The following is a 13,409-nucleotide window of genomic DNA, read 5'->3' as shown; positions in this document are numbered from 1 at the left end:
AAATAATTTTTATTCCACGGATACCTCTAATCCCAACTGATCTTCCCTTCAACTTTAAAAGATTACAGTTTCCAGTCCGGCTAGCTTTTTCAATTACCATTGATAAATCACAGGGACAGTCTTTAAAGTTTTGTGGTGTTGATCTAAGATCGCCATGTTTTAGCCACGGGCAACTTTATGTTGCTTGCTCCAGAGTAGGTTCGCCAAAAAATTTATATATTCTTTCTCCTGGATATGAAACAAAAAATGTAGTTTATAAACAGGTGTTAAATAAAAAAGATTCTTAAATTTGTATGAAGTAGTGTACCTGTATTATTGTACTTTATTATTTGTTGTTTTTATTTATGTAGTATATTTATATTATTGTTTCTCCCTAACCCGTGCAAAGCCGGGTATTCAGCTAGTATATATATATATATATATATATATATATATATATATATATATATATATGATAGTGATTCACAAAAAACGGAACGAGAGCTTGGAATGGCTCATAATTTACAAAAAATTAGTTCGTGAATTGAATACAGAAAAGAAAATAGCCAAAGAAAGTTTTCTACAGAAAATAATCAGGATAGATAATGGAAATAAATTTTACAAGTACCTCCGGAGGAGGAAAGACAACAGGGAAAACATAACAGCTTTAAAAAAAGAGGATGGAACACTAATCGTTGACGATAAGGAAAAGGCTAATGCGTTTAATAATTGGTATGCAAGTGTATTTAAGGTTATGGTAAATAAAAGGGATTCTGTAGATGCATCTCTGAGTCAACAAGGAGGCAAAAAAATATTAAATACCAAAAGTATTAAAACGACGAGCGCAGAAATTTATTAAAAAAATATGAAAATGAGGGCAAATAAATCAGAAGGGCCAGATGGTATTGACTTGCTTAAATTGGGTGGTAGTGTAGTTCCAAATTATATAAATCATTTATTCAATGTTACCTTAAATAATAATGCCCTGCCAAATGCTTGGAAGGAGGCATATAGTATGTTACGCCAATTTTCAAAGGACTAAGGCACTAGTTGATAATTATAGACCGGTAAGCTTGACATCAGTTGTATGCAAGCTATTAGAAAAGATAATGGCTGATTATCTCTGGGATTTGTGGGAGAGTGAGAATTGGTTGTGTAGTCGCCAATACGAAGAAAAGGGCACTCTTGCGATTCTCAGCGATTAGGGTTCTGCCAAGAAATGTTCGACTCTATGGATGCGGGAATAGAAGTGGGTGCTATACAAAGTTGACCACGATCGCTTAATGCTTAAGATGGGCCAATTGCCACTACACACAGATGGAACTATCGGGTCAAAAATTAATGGAAGGTTGAACACAAAGGTTCAAATTAGAAGTGTATTCTGAAAAATCAAGGGTAACATCGGGATTCCCACAAGGAAGCGTACTTGGCCCGCTCTTGTTTTTAATCTACAGGGTCGCACCCAAAAGTGGTAGGACTGATTTTCTCTGGCGCGAACGGAGCGGTGGAGGGGGGTCTGCCTGGCAGGGTAAGGTGGAGGGGGCTCTTAGCAACAGACCAACACCAACCTCAGTCGCCTGCGGGCTGTCGTTGAGTGAGGACACCGTTTTTAGTGAAGCAAGTTTTTTGCCCGCGTCGAAAAACAAAATGAATCTGAATTTAGAGCAACGTTATTCCGTGAAGTTTTGTGCGAAACTCGGGAAGACGACAACTGAGACCCTCGATATGATCAAGCAGGCTTATGGGGACACTGCCTTAAGCCGTTACACAGTATTTGAGTGGCACAAGTTGTTTAAATAGGGTAGGGAGCTCGTTGAAGACGACCATCGCTCCGGACGGCCGTCGACGGCAAGAACCGACACGAATGTGGACAGAGTGAGGACACTGCTGAACACAGACCGACGCTTAATCAGTGAGGAAATTGCAGACCAGTTGGGTCTGTCTGCATCCAACGTCCAACGCATTATTTCACAGGATTTGGCCATGCGCAAGGTGTGCGCCAAGATGCTGCCGAAAATTCTGCCATGGCGCGCTCGTCGTCAGACAGCTACGGCGTTGCCACGTTGCCGCACCCGCCCTATCTCCCGATCTGGCACCACCGGACTTCTTCTTCTTCCCCCTGATGAAAAGACAGCTCAAGGGATGACGTTTTGACTCGGTAAAGGCCGTTCAAGAGGCTTCGACGAGGGTCATCAACGGCATCCCCAAAGAAAATTTCCAGCGGGCGTACGGGGAATGGGAGCAACGTTATATTAAGTGTGTAGCAGCTCAAGGAGCATACTTTGAAGATTATTAAGTCGATGTAAGTATATCGTCAATAAAATTCTTGTAAAAAAATCAGTCCTACCACTTTTGGGTGCGACCCTGTATATAAATGATCTCCCAGTAAATATTAATTCTCAGATAAGACTTTTTGCAGACGACTGTATTATCTACAGGAAAGTCGAAAATGACAGAGACCACGACATACTTCAAAGGGACATTAATAAAATGGCGGATTGGGTGACAAAAAATGGGATGGATATTAATGTTAGCAAATGCAAATCCATTACTTTTAGTAACAAGGTAAATATAGGGGCTAAATGTGGAGTACATCTTTAAGAAAGCTTTCAAAACTCTTCATTGGGTGATGAGAAACCTCAAAGGGAGCGTTAGAGCAACCAATGAGAAGGCGTATCAGACCCTAGTAAGACCAATTTTAGAGTACGCTTCTCTCGTATGGGACCCTCATGAAGAAGGTCATATAAAAAAACTGGAAAAGGTGTAAAGAAAGGCTGCCCGATATGTACTGGGGAAGCATAGGAGGATGGAGAGTGTGTCTGACATGCTAGAAACGCTGGGCTGGGAACATCTACAAACTAGAAGGAAAGTAAGCAGACTTTTTCAATTGAATGTTCCGAATTCTGAAGGGGGAGAAAGCTTGGGCAGATCTTAGGAAAGAGGCGGGGAACCCAAATTTTATAGGGAGAAATGATCATAAATTTAAGGTAAAATGCCGGGCACAGAGAACAAATAAAAAAAATTTCTTTTCTAAATAGAACAATTTTTGATTGGAACACCTTACCTGCAAAAATATTCGAGCCCTTTCCAAACAGAGTGTATACTTTTAAGAAAAGATGTAAGGTATATATGTAACAATTTGAATGAGGTGTGGTGTATTGCATTATATGTAACAGCTTAATCTTTTTTAATTTATCTTTTTTTCTTGCTGATTGATGTAAATGAGATGGGGATTCGCTTGTTTTGTTAAAGAGATTTATGTTTTGAAGTCTGATTTTATCAGTTGGGATTATTTGGGATTTGTGTGCCACCTGACACTGTCTATCAGTACATGTGTATTTTTAATAAATAAATAAATACATTCAAAGAGCGAAAGAGGGCAAGCAAGACATGTCCTGACGATGATATAAAAACATTGAAGAAATCTGTACAAAAATTGTTTTTGCTAGATAAAATCAATTAAAAACTAAAACTCTCAAAGAAAGCTGATGCAATGGGTAAGCAAGCACCTTTTATCACATTCAGTATCACAATTAGTTAAAATGAAATTATTATAAAATAATAATCAAAGGAACAACTTCACATGAGTAACTGGTCTGTGAGATCAATAGTTCGATTTTTCCTCTAATACCGCCAAATGCATTTTTTAAATAGCTTACCACTTCACAATGCTCATTTTCCCCTAATATTATTATATAAAAATTATTATTCCATATAATTAGCCTTTTTATAGAAAAATATTGTAATAAATGGTTATATATCATTCCCAAGAGGGATGCATCGCCCCGCTCTTGGGAATGAGTCAATGCTCAAATATCTTTTCTTCGAGAATAAGAGCTAATAAATTTAGTATGTCAATAGGGAAAAACAATAATTATCGAAAGTATGGGCGTATGAGTTGGGTGAATTCTTCTCGGGTCTTCCACCGGGTCATTGTCTCCATAGCTGCCGACGTTTCGATTCCCGACTCGGTCATCGTCATCAGGGCTTCAATCAGAAGCCCTGATGACGATGACCGAGTCGGGAATCGAAACGTCGGCAGCTATGGAGACAATGACCCGGTGGAAGACCCGAGAAGAATTCACATAATTTCATGTCATTAGATTTGGTGACATCTTTTCCAATTGAAATGATTGCCAGAGAAACTTTAAATTTTCTGAAAATATGTATGCCATGGCTTAACTAATTTTGGTCAATACTGTTGTCAGTTATTATGTAAATTTAAAAGTGTGAATTATTTTTTAGTGCTTAGTCGTTTATAGCCACATCGCAAACATCAAGAGTAACCCACACGGTTTGAGATAAACTTCCTTGCAAAGGTGTATCTCGGATTCAAACGGTAAGCTGCGATAATAGGGAACAGAATGCTCCATAGGGAACCATTAACATCTCTAAGGAAATGAATTTTTATACAAATCATATGCCCTTGTACACATGAATATTTACCTATGTTCGCGAATCTTATTAAGATTTCGTTTCCCAGCGTGTACAACTCATCCTATTCTACTGAATCCATTACGCAGATTGACAATAAAGTTCAAAAAACCATGAAATTTCTATTCAGAATCAAAAAGCTTATACACAAGGAATATGCTGCCTTAATATCGATAGTACAATCAAAGGAAGAATTATAAATTATATTTCTCCATGCACAATTGCATTGCACGCCAATGCAATTAAATGAAATATATTGGATAAACTCAGAAAGTCAATTAAGGCAAGTTAAATTTCAATAATGAAGAAAGCTTGGCATTAAATATTCCCGTAAAATGTTTATGTTTATCCCAAATACATCTTCAAATATTATGCTCTAATATATTCATTTCCGTGTGTTGATCATTCATTGAGAATGTAAGATATAATAAAGAAATTTTTTCCAAGTTTTGTGTGAAAAAAATACTTTAGATGATATAGCTTTAGAAGCTTGGCCTAACCTTTGAATATTATCTGAAATCATTACTTAATATCTGAATAAGATTACTCCCTTCCTAACCTTTCTTATTTCCATTTTAAATATGAAATGTCTACCGATTTGCTCACTAATTTAACTTTGGGTCACTTCAGTCAAAATCAATATTTGGAAGCTTGTTTTTTATACGATATAATCTAATTTCAACTTCTTATCAATTTCATTCAATATTTACGAATGTCCATCACTTTTTCGGTTGATCAGGATTTGACGCGTTTAATGCAAAACGGTTGTAGTGTTTGCTGATTGGTGCAGACTGTGAATAAATGGAGAAGAAATTTTGGCAAAAATCTTCCGAGTTAACTCAAATTAGATTAGAAAGTTATTAATTCGACATTTATAATGCCATTTTTCCAGCGAACGTCAAGAAATCGGAATAAATTCCAAACGAAGGCGCCGAGAAAATATTTCTTAAATCCTGAATAGCAGAAGCGTACATTTTTATCTCTTTTATTTTATTTTTCTTAAGGGCAGCTTAGCTCTCATGTGTTGATAAGTATTTTAATATTAGATAGCATAGTAAATGTAAGCCGTTGTAATTATTATTTCAATTATTTGAAATATTTTACATATATCTTGGGAACCAGTAATTCAGCAGCACTTAATTGTGAAGTCACCAATTTTGGAATCACCCCCTGTCACATGGCGTAGCAGTGGCTTCCAGGCATTACTATAGAGATAAATTGTAATTTATATGTGCCACGAGTATTCTTCGACTAATAAGGATGTTTGCGTACAGCTAATTTGAACAAATAAATAATATATAGTGGATGTGTGCGCTTTCATTTGCTAAGGGATGCGTGTCTAATTTATCCTGGAAGTCGACAAGCGAAAAGAATTACACCATTTCATTCAACTAAATTCTTTAATGAAGACAAATCTGTTATAATAGCGATGAAATATCAAGATCTTTTAAGAATATGCCGCATTTAAAGATAATGGTTCTCAGGATCATCAACAAAAGGATGGAGAGCAAGGCAAATTATTACGTAGGGGATGATCAGTTTGGGTTTACGAAGGGGAGAGGCACGCGCGATGGCATTGCAGTGATGAGATTAATAATCGAGAGGAGTATGGAATACAATCAAGATGTATTTGTCTGTTTTGTAGATTTTGAAAAGGCGTTTGATAGAGTGAATTGGGAAAAACTAATGAGTACATTGCAGAAAATAGATTGTAGGGACAGGAGGCTAATCCGCAACCTGTACATGTCTCATACTGCACAGGTGCGAGTGGGGAACGGAGTGTCCGGATGGGCAGTGTTAAAAAGAGGTGTAAGGCAGGATTGCCCATTATCACCATTGCTGTTCAACCTGCATGCAGAGGAAATGATTAAAGAGATTATGGGAAGAACAGGAGGTAGGAATGAAAGTCGCCGGGAGATAGATAAAATCAGTTAGGTTTACTGATGACCAAGCTTTAGTTTGTTGCACCCAAGGGGTTGCAAGCATTGCTGAGTGAATTGGAAATTCAGGGTGACAATATAGAATCAATATTAATAAAAAAAATTATGCGATTTCCCATAAAGAGAAAGGCTAAGCTTTACATTAAAATAGAAGGGCAAAAACTAGAGCAGGTAGAACAGTTTACGTATCCCGGAAGTGTTTTGGGCCAGAATGGTCAAAGTAGTAGAGACGCAAGGAGAAGAATTGTACTATGCAAAGAGGCTTTCACAAGGAGGAGGGAGTTGATGACAGGGACTTTGAGTAAGGATATTAAGAAAAGACTCGTAAAAACTTTGATATGGAGCGTAGTTATGTACAGTGCGGAAACGTGGTCACTGAAGCAGGATGATAGAAGACCAGGTAATATAGACCGGAAGGAAAACAAATATGGAAGTATTTGGTATGGTGGGCGAGGAGAGGGGTTTGTTAGGAGAAATCCTAAAGTGGCAGGAAAAATGGATGAAGGGCATAATGGTCGGCAGTTGAAGACCCTAATAGGATTCTTTAGTTTGTGTGTGTGTATAGATAATGTTAAGCAAACGAGAAAAGGGCAGGAATATGATGTGGATATTGGACGGAATGAAGGCAGGAAGGAAGTGCTCAGAAGAGGGACCTGATATAGAGTAGATTACTGGATTTTATTTCATTAGGAGTCACAAAATATTTATTTGGTAGTTGTGTCCATCCAAAACCTACCTTAACCGGTAGTTTACCTAATAATAATAATGAATATATAGATATATAAATATATCACGGTGGGATGCTAAAATTAATCATTCAGGGTGCCAGTGAGTGTGGCCATCTCCTTTTCCTATGCAGCATGCCTGTCACCAAAATGCTCCCTCGCCCTGTCCAAAATGTATTCCTTGGATCACGGATCCTCCAACCGAAAGTACCCGCCAGTTATTGGGTCATCATGCCGCTAAAATGAGAAGAATGTTCCTTTTAAAAAATTCGTATCTGCATTATTTTGGCTTCCGGAGACATACCATGGCGTGGGTCCCCTGGTAGGGAATTGAGACATTACGGGCACAGCATATATTTACATCAAGCGACTCCGCATTTAAAGAGGCATACGGTTTGAATTACTTCCGTCAAATGATCAGTAAGAGCAAGTCAGGACCTTTAAAAAAAGTAAGTCCGCCGTTTGTTTCCGTGCCACGAATGTAAGAATCGATTTATTGCACCCATCGTTCCTGGATCACCGATCACAATCGTAGGATGCGGAAGTGCCTAAAGGGCAGGACGTCCGGAAGTGGGTGGGGGGGGCAGAGGTGTGAGTGAAAGGCCGTTTCGTGCGCCCGGGGCAAAGCTCTTTTACCGCGAGGGGGTGTGGCTGGGGAGGTGGTCTGGCCTCCCCAGAGCGTGCGGTGGTCTCTGGGGTCGGAAGCGAAGGGGTCGTGAAAGTGGCGAGGAAGGGTCGCGGCAGGAGGGTTAGGTGACGGATACGAGGGAGGGACTGGGGAGGATTCGGTGGCGGTCGGTAAGGGAGGTTGGGAGAGAGAGAGTGGGGCTGCGAAGACGGCTTGTGGATATATAATAATGCCATGCATCCCTCGGCAGCATCACTCGGCGTCCTTCGAAACCCAGATTGACAACGAAGAACGAGGATTGAGCAGCCATGAAGTCTTTGGTAAGAAATTTTCTGCCACCTTTTGATCGATATACGATCGATGAACTGAAACTAGAAGCCATAGAAATGTAATAGTTAAGAAATGGACGAAGCATTTGATAGTGGATAAAATCGTCAACGGTCATAACTTACCTTTAGCATTGCTTTCCTAATGTTCTTTGCTCGACTCTTCTCTCAGGACACTCCTTTACTAATTAATTGTTTCAGGTCCTTAGTTTATGGGATTGTTCCATGGCGAATAACGTCAAAATAAAACTTTGTAAATCCGCATGAAAAATAAACTTTAATGCGGCCAAGGTTTCAATGCAGTGCTGGCGTGATGATGCTGCACCGCAGTGAAACCTGGGTCGTATTAAAGTTTATTTTTCATGTGGATTTATTTAATTATCATCCATTAAACTCCTTCATGCTCAAGATGACCGATATTCATCACAATGCTTTCTTAGATTTTACATGGGCTGTAAAAAATATAACCGCCAATCGTAATGAATCATATGTTCCATAACATATAGGAAGGGGCCTTTTCGAAATTTTCATGCTGAACCTTTTTGATTCCCTATTTTTTACATTATTTTATGACAGTAAATTTGTAATGCATTTTCATTTTGAATAGGCATACCATGCTTACTAAATATTTGCCACGATAAACTTAAAAGTACAATACATTCAAGTATTGGATATTAGAAAGGAATTAAAATTTAAAACTACAGCAGTAACACTAAAAACATCTACAGGAGGTAAATTTACTACTGACGCTTTATCAGTAATTCGTTATCCATCCTGACATTTGTCATTCTAAGTACGAAAACAAAGCAATTGGCAGTCAACTTGCGACACCAACTGGACCCCCAAGATCCTGCAATGACGGGAACCAATGAAAAATTTCTCGTTTTAACCGAACTAAGCTTTATTACATTATGAAAAAATTGAAAAAGTTAGACGTAATACTAATGACAGGAAAAACATATTTAAAGCCCTATCAATGGTAGCTTCTGCTAGTCTACTATACGATACTTGTTCTAACGACAGTAGTAGCTAATTTTATTACTAGTATGGTAGACTGTACATAGATATTGTAATAGTCTCCCTTCCATTCTTTTCTTGCCCATAACTTCTAAATAAATTCCTAAGTTCACATTCAATGATCATTTCTTCACGCTTTCCACACTTATTTTTGTTTTCTATATTTGCGAATAATATGATCATTTTCCCGAGTCTGCATATGAGTTATCTAATGGGCATTCGTGAAGTGCTTTCGATTTCATAGTATATGGCAATTTCTCCCGCACTTGAAATGTTTTCTTACATTCAGATTATTAGATTTAATGAATATACTGTAGGAATTTTCATTTCCAAGAACAAACTTAGAAAATGTTCCCCTCTAAAATGATATAATCAACTGCCAGCAAATGCGCGCAGTGTCAATAACATTTGTTGATCATTAATTAAGGGATTAATCAATAACATTTGTTATTGATTAATGCCTTAATTCTGGATCTCATTAGGCAAAACTGTATTCCATGAATTAATTACTTTTAAGTCTCTGCTGTGCACTTTAGGATTTTACTGCTAGTGTAAAGCCAATTCAAACTGAAGTATCATTCAATCATTTTACAATTAAACTAGAGTTAATAATGATTCAAAAATAAATCCTCGAAATTTTGCGAATATTCATCATCACATTCATTTATGGTATCAATCGAATACTAGGGCATACTCCATAAAATTATGAATAATTTCGTTAAGTTAAAAACTTGTAGTTTTTGCTACATGTCACTGGATTTAATTAAATATTTCACAAAGCTCTATGAATGCTTTCGTTAGTCCTATCTTTTTCTGATGCAATTTATAGGAATAGATGTAATATCAAAGAGCCTTAATTCAAGTGGGAACAAATTCTCTCGAGCCTAGAAAAAATTCTCAGCTTTCACAATTCAAAAACATCCATACAAAATCTAGCAAAACCATTTCACACTTGGCTCTCAGTATCCGGTCGCAGTAGAAAAATAGCTTCCGGGCACATGACCGACGGAAATACTGGAATAAATATTGCAAAGAGAAATCCGAATCGTGCAGTCAATCAGAATATGTATTCACGATTTCATTAAGAGGTAAGGCGTTTGCAAGTAAGAATGTACAGCCGGTGGGCAGAATCTGCCGTTAGCGGATGCGTCAAGATCGCTTCATTTCAGTTCACTTAAGAGTCTTTTAAACTAAGGACTTGATCCTGACCTGACCCAATATCTAAATCTACAGATCGTGACGCTTAGCACGCCCAAACATTAAAGTGAAGTGAATCTGGAACAGTTCAACTCTTCGTGGGGGAGATCGTTATTTTTGCGGCAGCTCTTTGAGGAAATAAATTTCTTCCGTTTGCCCTCCTACTTCGAGCCAATTGATTCACGCCCGCCGATAGCAGCGCGCATCTGCGAGAGGATTTTCACTCGCTCGGGTCAAACCGCAACGCCTAGAACCACAATCAACTCGCATTCCTCTGCTTGTTCCATCATAATTAGTTGCTCACTCAGAATATTTATTCGCGATTCATCTCTACTTTTGATAAATCCTTTAGGAGGGACTCAATCTGCTTCCATGAGACGGAATTGCAGGAAGCAAGAGATTTTTTCAATATTATTAATACTGTGTATCATAAAAGATTAAGAGGAAATTATGTAAAGGTTAAGTGTGCATAAAGAAAAACATATTAGGAGGTGTTAGGTATGGTGGGGAAGGAGAGGGGTTTGTTGGGAGAAATCCTAAGGAGACAGAAATAATGGATGCAGAGCGTATTGATTGGCAATAGGATGTTGGACTGAGATAGTGGGGAAAATGTTAGGAAAGCGACGAAGAAAGAAGAAATAAGATAGAAATGTTGGATAGTATGAAGGGAGGAAGGAAGTATACAGAGTTGAAGCAGGGCTTCTTGTAGAGTAGAATGTTGGGTTGTGTTTTTTTAGCAGAGACAAGATATCTGGTCGTAGTGTACATCCAAAACCTACCTTAGCCGGTAGGTTTATTACCTATAATAATTACTAATACATTATTGAATTAAATGCGAAAACATTTACGGAATTCAAAGAACCCTTCTTAAAAATCTTTGAATTAAATTAATGATTGCTAGTGTATTAACTTTTAGGAAATCTGCAGAGTCACGGAACTGGAATCAATGCCAGAACCGTATTAAAAATAACAGGTGTGGGCATCGGTGGAATATCAGCTTTCCCTCTGTGGGCAGAAATGACAGAAGGCAATGTAAGGAATAGCCTATTGCATCGTCTCAGATTAATTTGGGTTACTGGCTAAAATGAAAATTATGCCAAGTATGTGCTGCAATTGGTGTATATTTATTTCAGAGTCTTCCATATTTAAATTATTTATATGCATACAGTAGTTTTATCAGACTTTCCAATATTATTTATAAATAATTATAAGAGGACGTTCAAGGTAATATTTAGGAATTAATTTTATCCCCAATTGTAGGCCCTCAACATTGATATAATTTAATACCCAATTTAATACCCATTAGAGGTACCAAATATTGTACAATATGTACAACATGTACGTAACTTGTCACTTGCTAGTTCTTGAGGAGTCGAGGATTTCCCCATTTATATTTACATCGAGGGTGCAAAATTTGGAAGTGGCAATATTATATTGACTTTTTATTTATTTTGATCGCAGAAATCTCTCCGTAAAATTAGATATACACTTTGCATTAGATATACTCTTTTCTACCTTAAGTGGGGTCTTGGGTCAAACCGGGGTCGTTCAATAGATTTTTTCGAATTCGTGCCGTCCTTTCAGTCTTTATTTAATGCGAGACCTCAGGATGAAAGTCTGCGTTGTGAAAAACTGCTTTAATGTGTCGTTAAATCCAATCTTTATTCAACGTGGATGTTAACACGACAAAGAGGTTACCAACAGAGGTTACCACTTTTCATACAAGTTAGACTGATCTTTAGTGAATGTGAGCCTGGCGATATTACCAACTCCTTCCTAAGTTTTAAGGACACTTGAACGGTCATTTGGTTTTAAATATCGATAAAATTTATTTTTGATTTTAACTGGAGGATAAAGTTAAAAAAGGAAGCATTATGAAACCGGGAAGAAATATCTCCGATTTCCTCGCTGCTCTTTCAGGTGAATTTTTTAATTGCTTTAGCATCGCATTGTAAATGGGACAAGATACAAATCAATATTTGACAACTCTTTGCTTGCAGACATTCACCTGCCTTATTGCTGTGGCGCTCGCCTTCGCGGGCGCCGAGGAAGGGAAGCAGGGGTCGAAGCAGCAAGAAAAGAGGGGCATCGTGGGCCTGGGGTACGGAGGTGGCGGCCACGGGGTCGGATTCGGGGTTGGCTACGGAGGAGGAGCCCATGACGTAGTACTCGGGGCCGGTCATTTCTTCGGAGGCTACGGCGGAGGCTATGGTGGGGGCTTCGGCCACGAAGGAGCACACCTGGGAAGCTTCGGTGGAGGCTTTGGCGGCTACGGTGGAGGATTAGGATACGGCGGGAGCCTAGGATACGGCGGAGGCCTAGGATACGGCGGGGGCCTGGGATACGGCGGCGGCTACGGCCATCACAAGACCATCACTGTTACCAAGGAGTTCCCTGTGCCCGTGCCCCACCCCGTGCCCGTTCCCGTGGTGAATCATGTGAGCGTGCCTGTGCCACACCCCGTCCCCGTCCCCGTAGAGAAGCCCTATCCCGTCCACGTGCCCAAACCCTACCCCGTCCCCGTGGAGAAGCCATACCCCGTGCCCGTGGAGAAGCCGGTACCCTACCCCGTCCACGTCCCGGTGAAGGTCCCTGTGCCCCAGCCCGTCCCCGTTCACGTCCCCAAGCCCGTGGCTGTGCCCGTACCCAAACCATACGCCGTTCCTATTCCACACCCCGTTCCGGTCCATAAGCCCGTACCCGTTTACGTGCACGGCCATGGATACGGGGGCTATAGTGGAGGCCAAGGGGGCGGCAGCTACGGCGGCGGCAGCTACGGCGGCGGCTACGGAGGCGGCGGCTACGGGGGCAGTTACGGAGGCAGCTACGGGGGCAGCTACGGAGGTGGCCACGGAGGCTACCACGGCTGAGCCGTGTACTCGGACTTGACAATGAGTGAATTGGCATCAGACATTGAAGTTCCCGCCAGAGCTTGGAGACTTCAATGCCTGACTTTCAGTAACCCGTGGCGTGGGTTCGTGAGACGTAAAAACAATGAATGCATGGCTCCAAGCGTGGCCGATTCCACTACGTTGAAATAACGGAAGCTAAAAGTAGAAGACTATCTTGTCAAAAACGTTGTGATGAACCTTTTTGATGCCTGAAACATGGAAATATTGTACATAAGCCATTTATAAATATAAATTTTTTCAATGTAGGAGAA

At 39.6% G+C, this 13,409-nt stretch overlaps 1 protein-coding gene across 1 annotated transcript in view; it reads left to right on the top strand.

Annotated features, from left to right (window-relative positions):
* The window catches only part of LOC139687585 (mantle protein-like), a 50,404-nt gene extending 37,288 nt beyond the window's left edge, over positions 1–13,116 (top strand). Inside the window, exon 4 of the mRNA XM_071584800.1 lies at positions 12,637–13,116. Coding sequence (XP_071440901.1) covers positions 12,637–13,116 — 480 coding nt within the window. The remainder of the gene's footprint in view (positions 1–12,636) is intronic.
* The last annotated feature ends 293 nt before the right edge of the window (positions 13,117–13,409 follow it).

Source organism: Hetaerina americana, unplaced genomic scaffold (assembly GCF_022747635.1).
Source record: "Hetaerina americana unplaced genomic scaffold, ioHetAmer1.1.p SCAF_2, whole genome shotgun sequence".
Lineage (NCBI taxonomy): Eukaryota > Metazoa > Arthropoda > Insecta > Odonata > Calopterygidae > Hetaerina > Hetaerina americana.
Note: the sequence above shows the minus strand (reverse complement) of the source record. Positions and strands in the feature narration are given on the sequence as shown.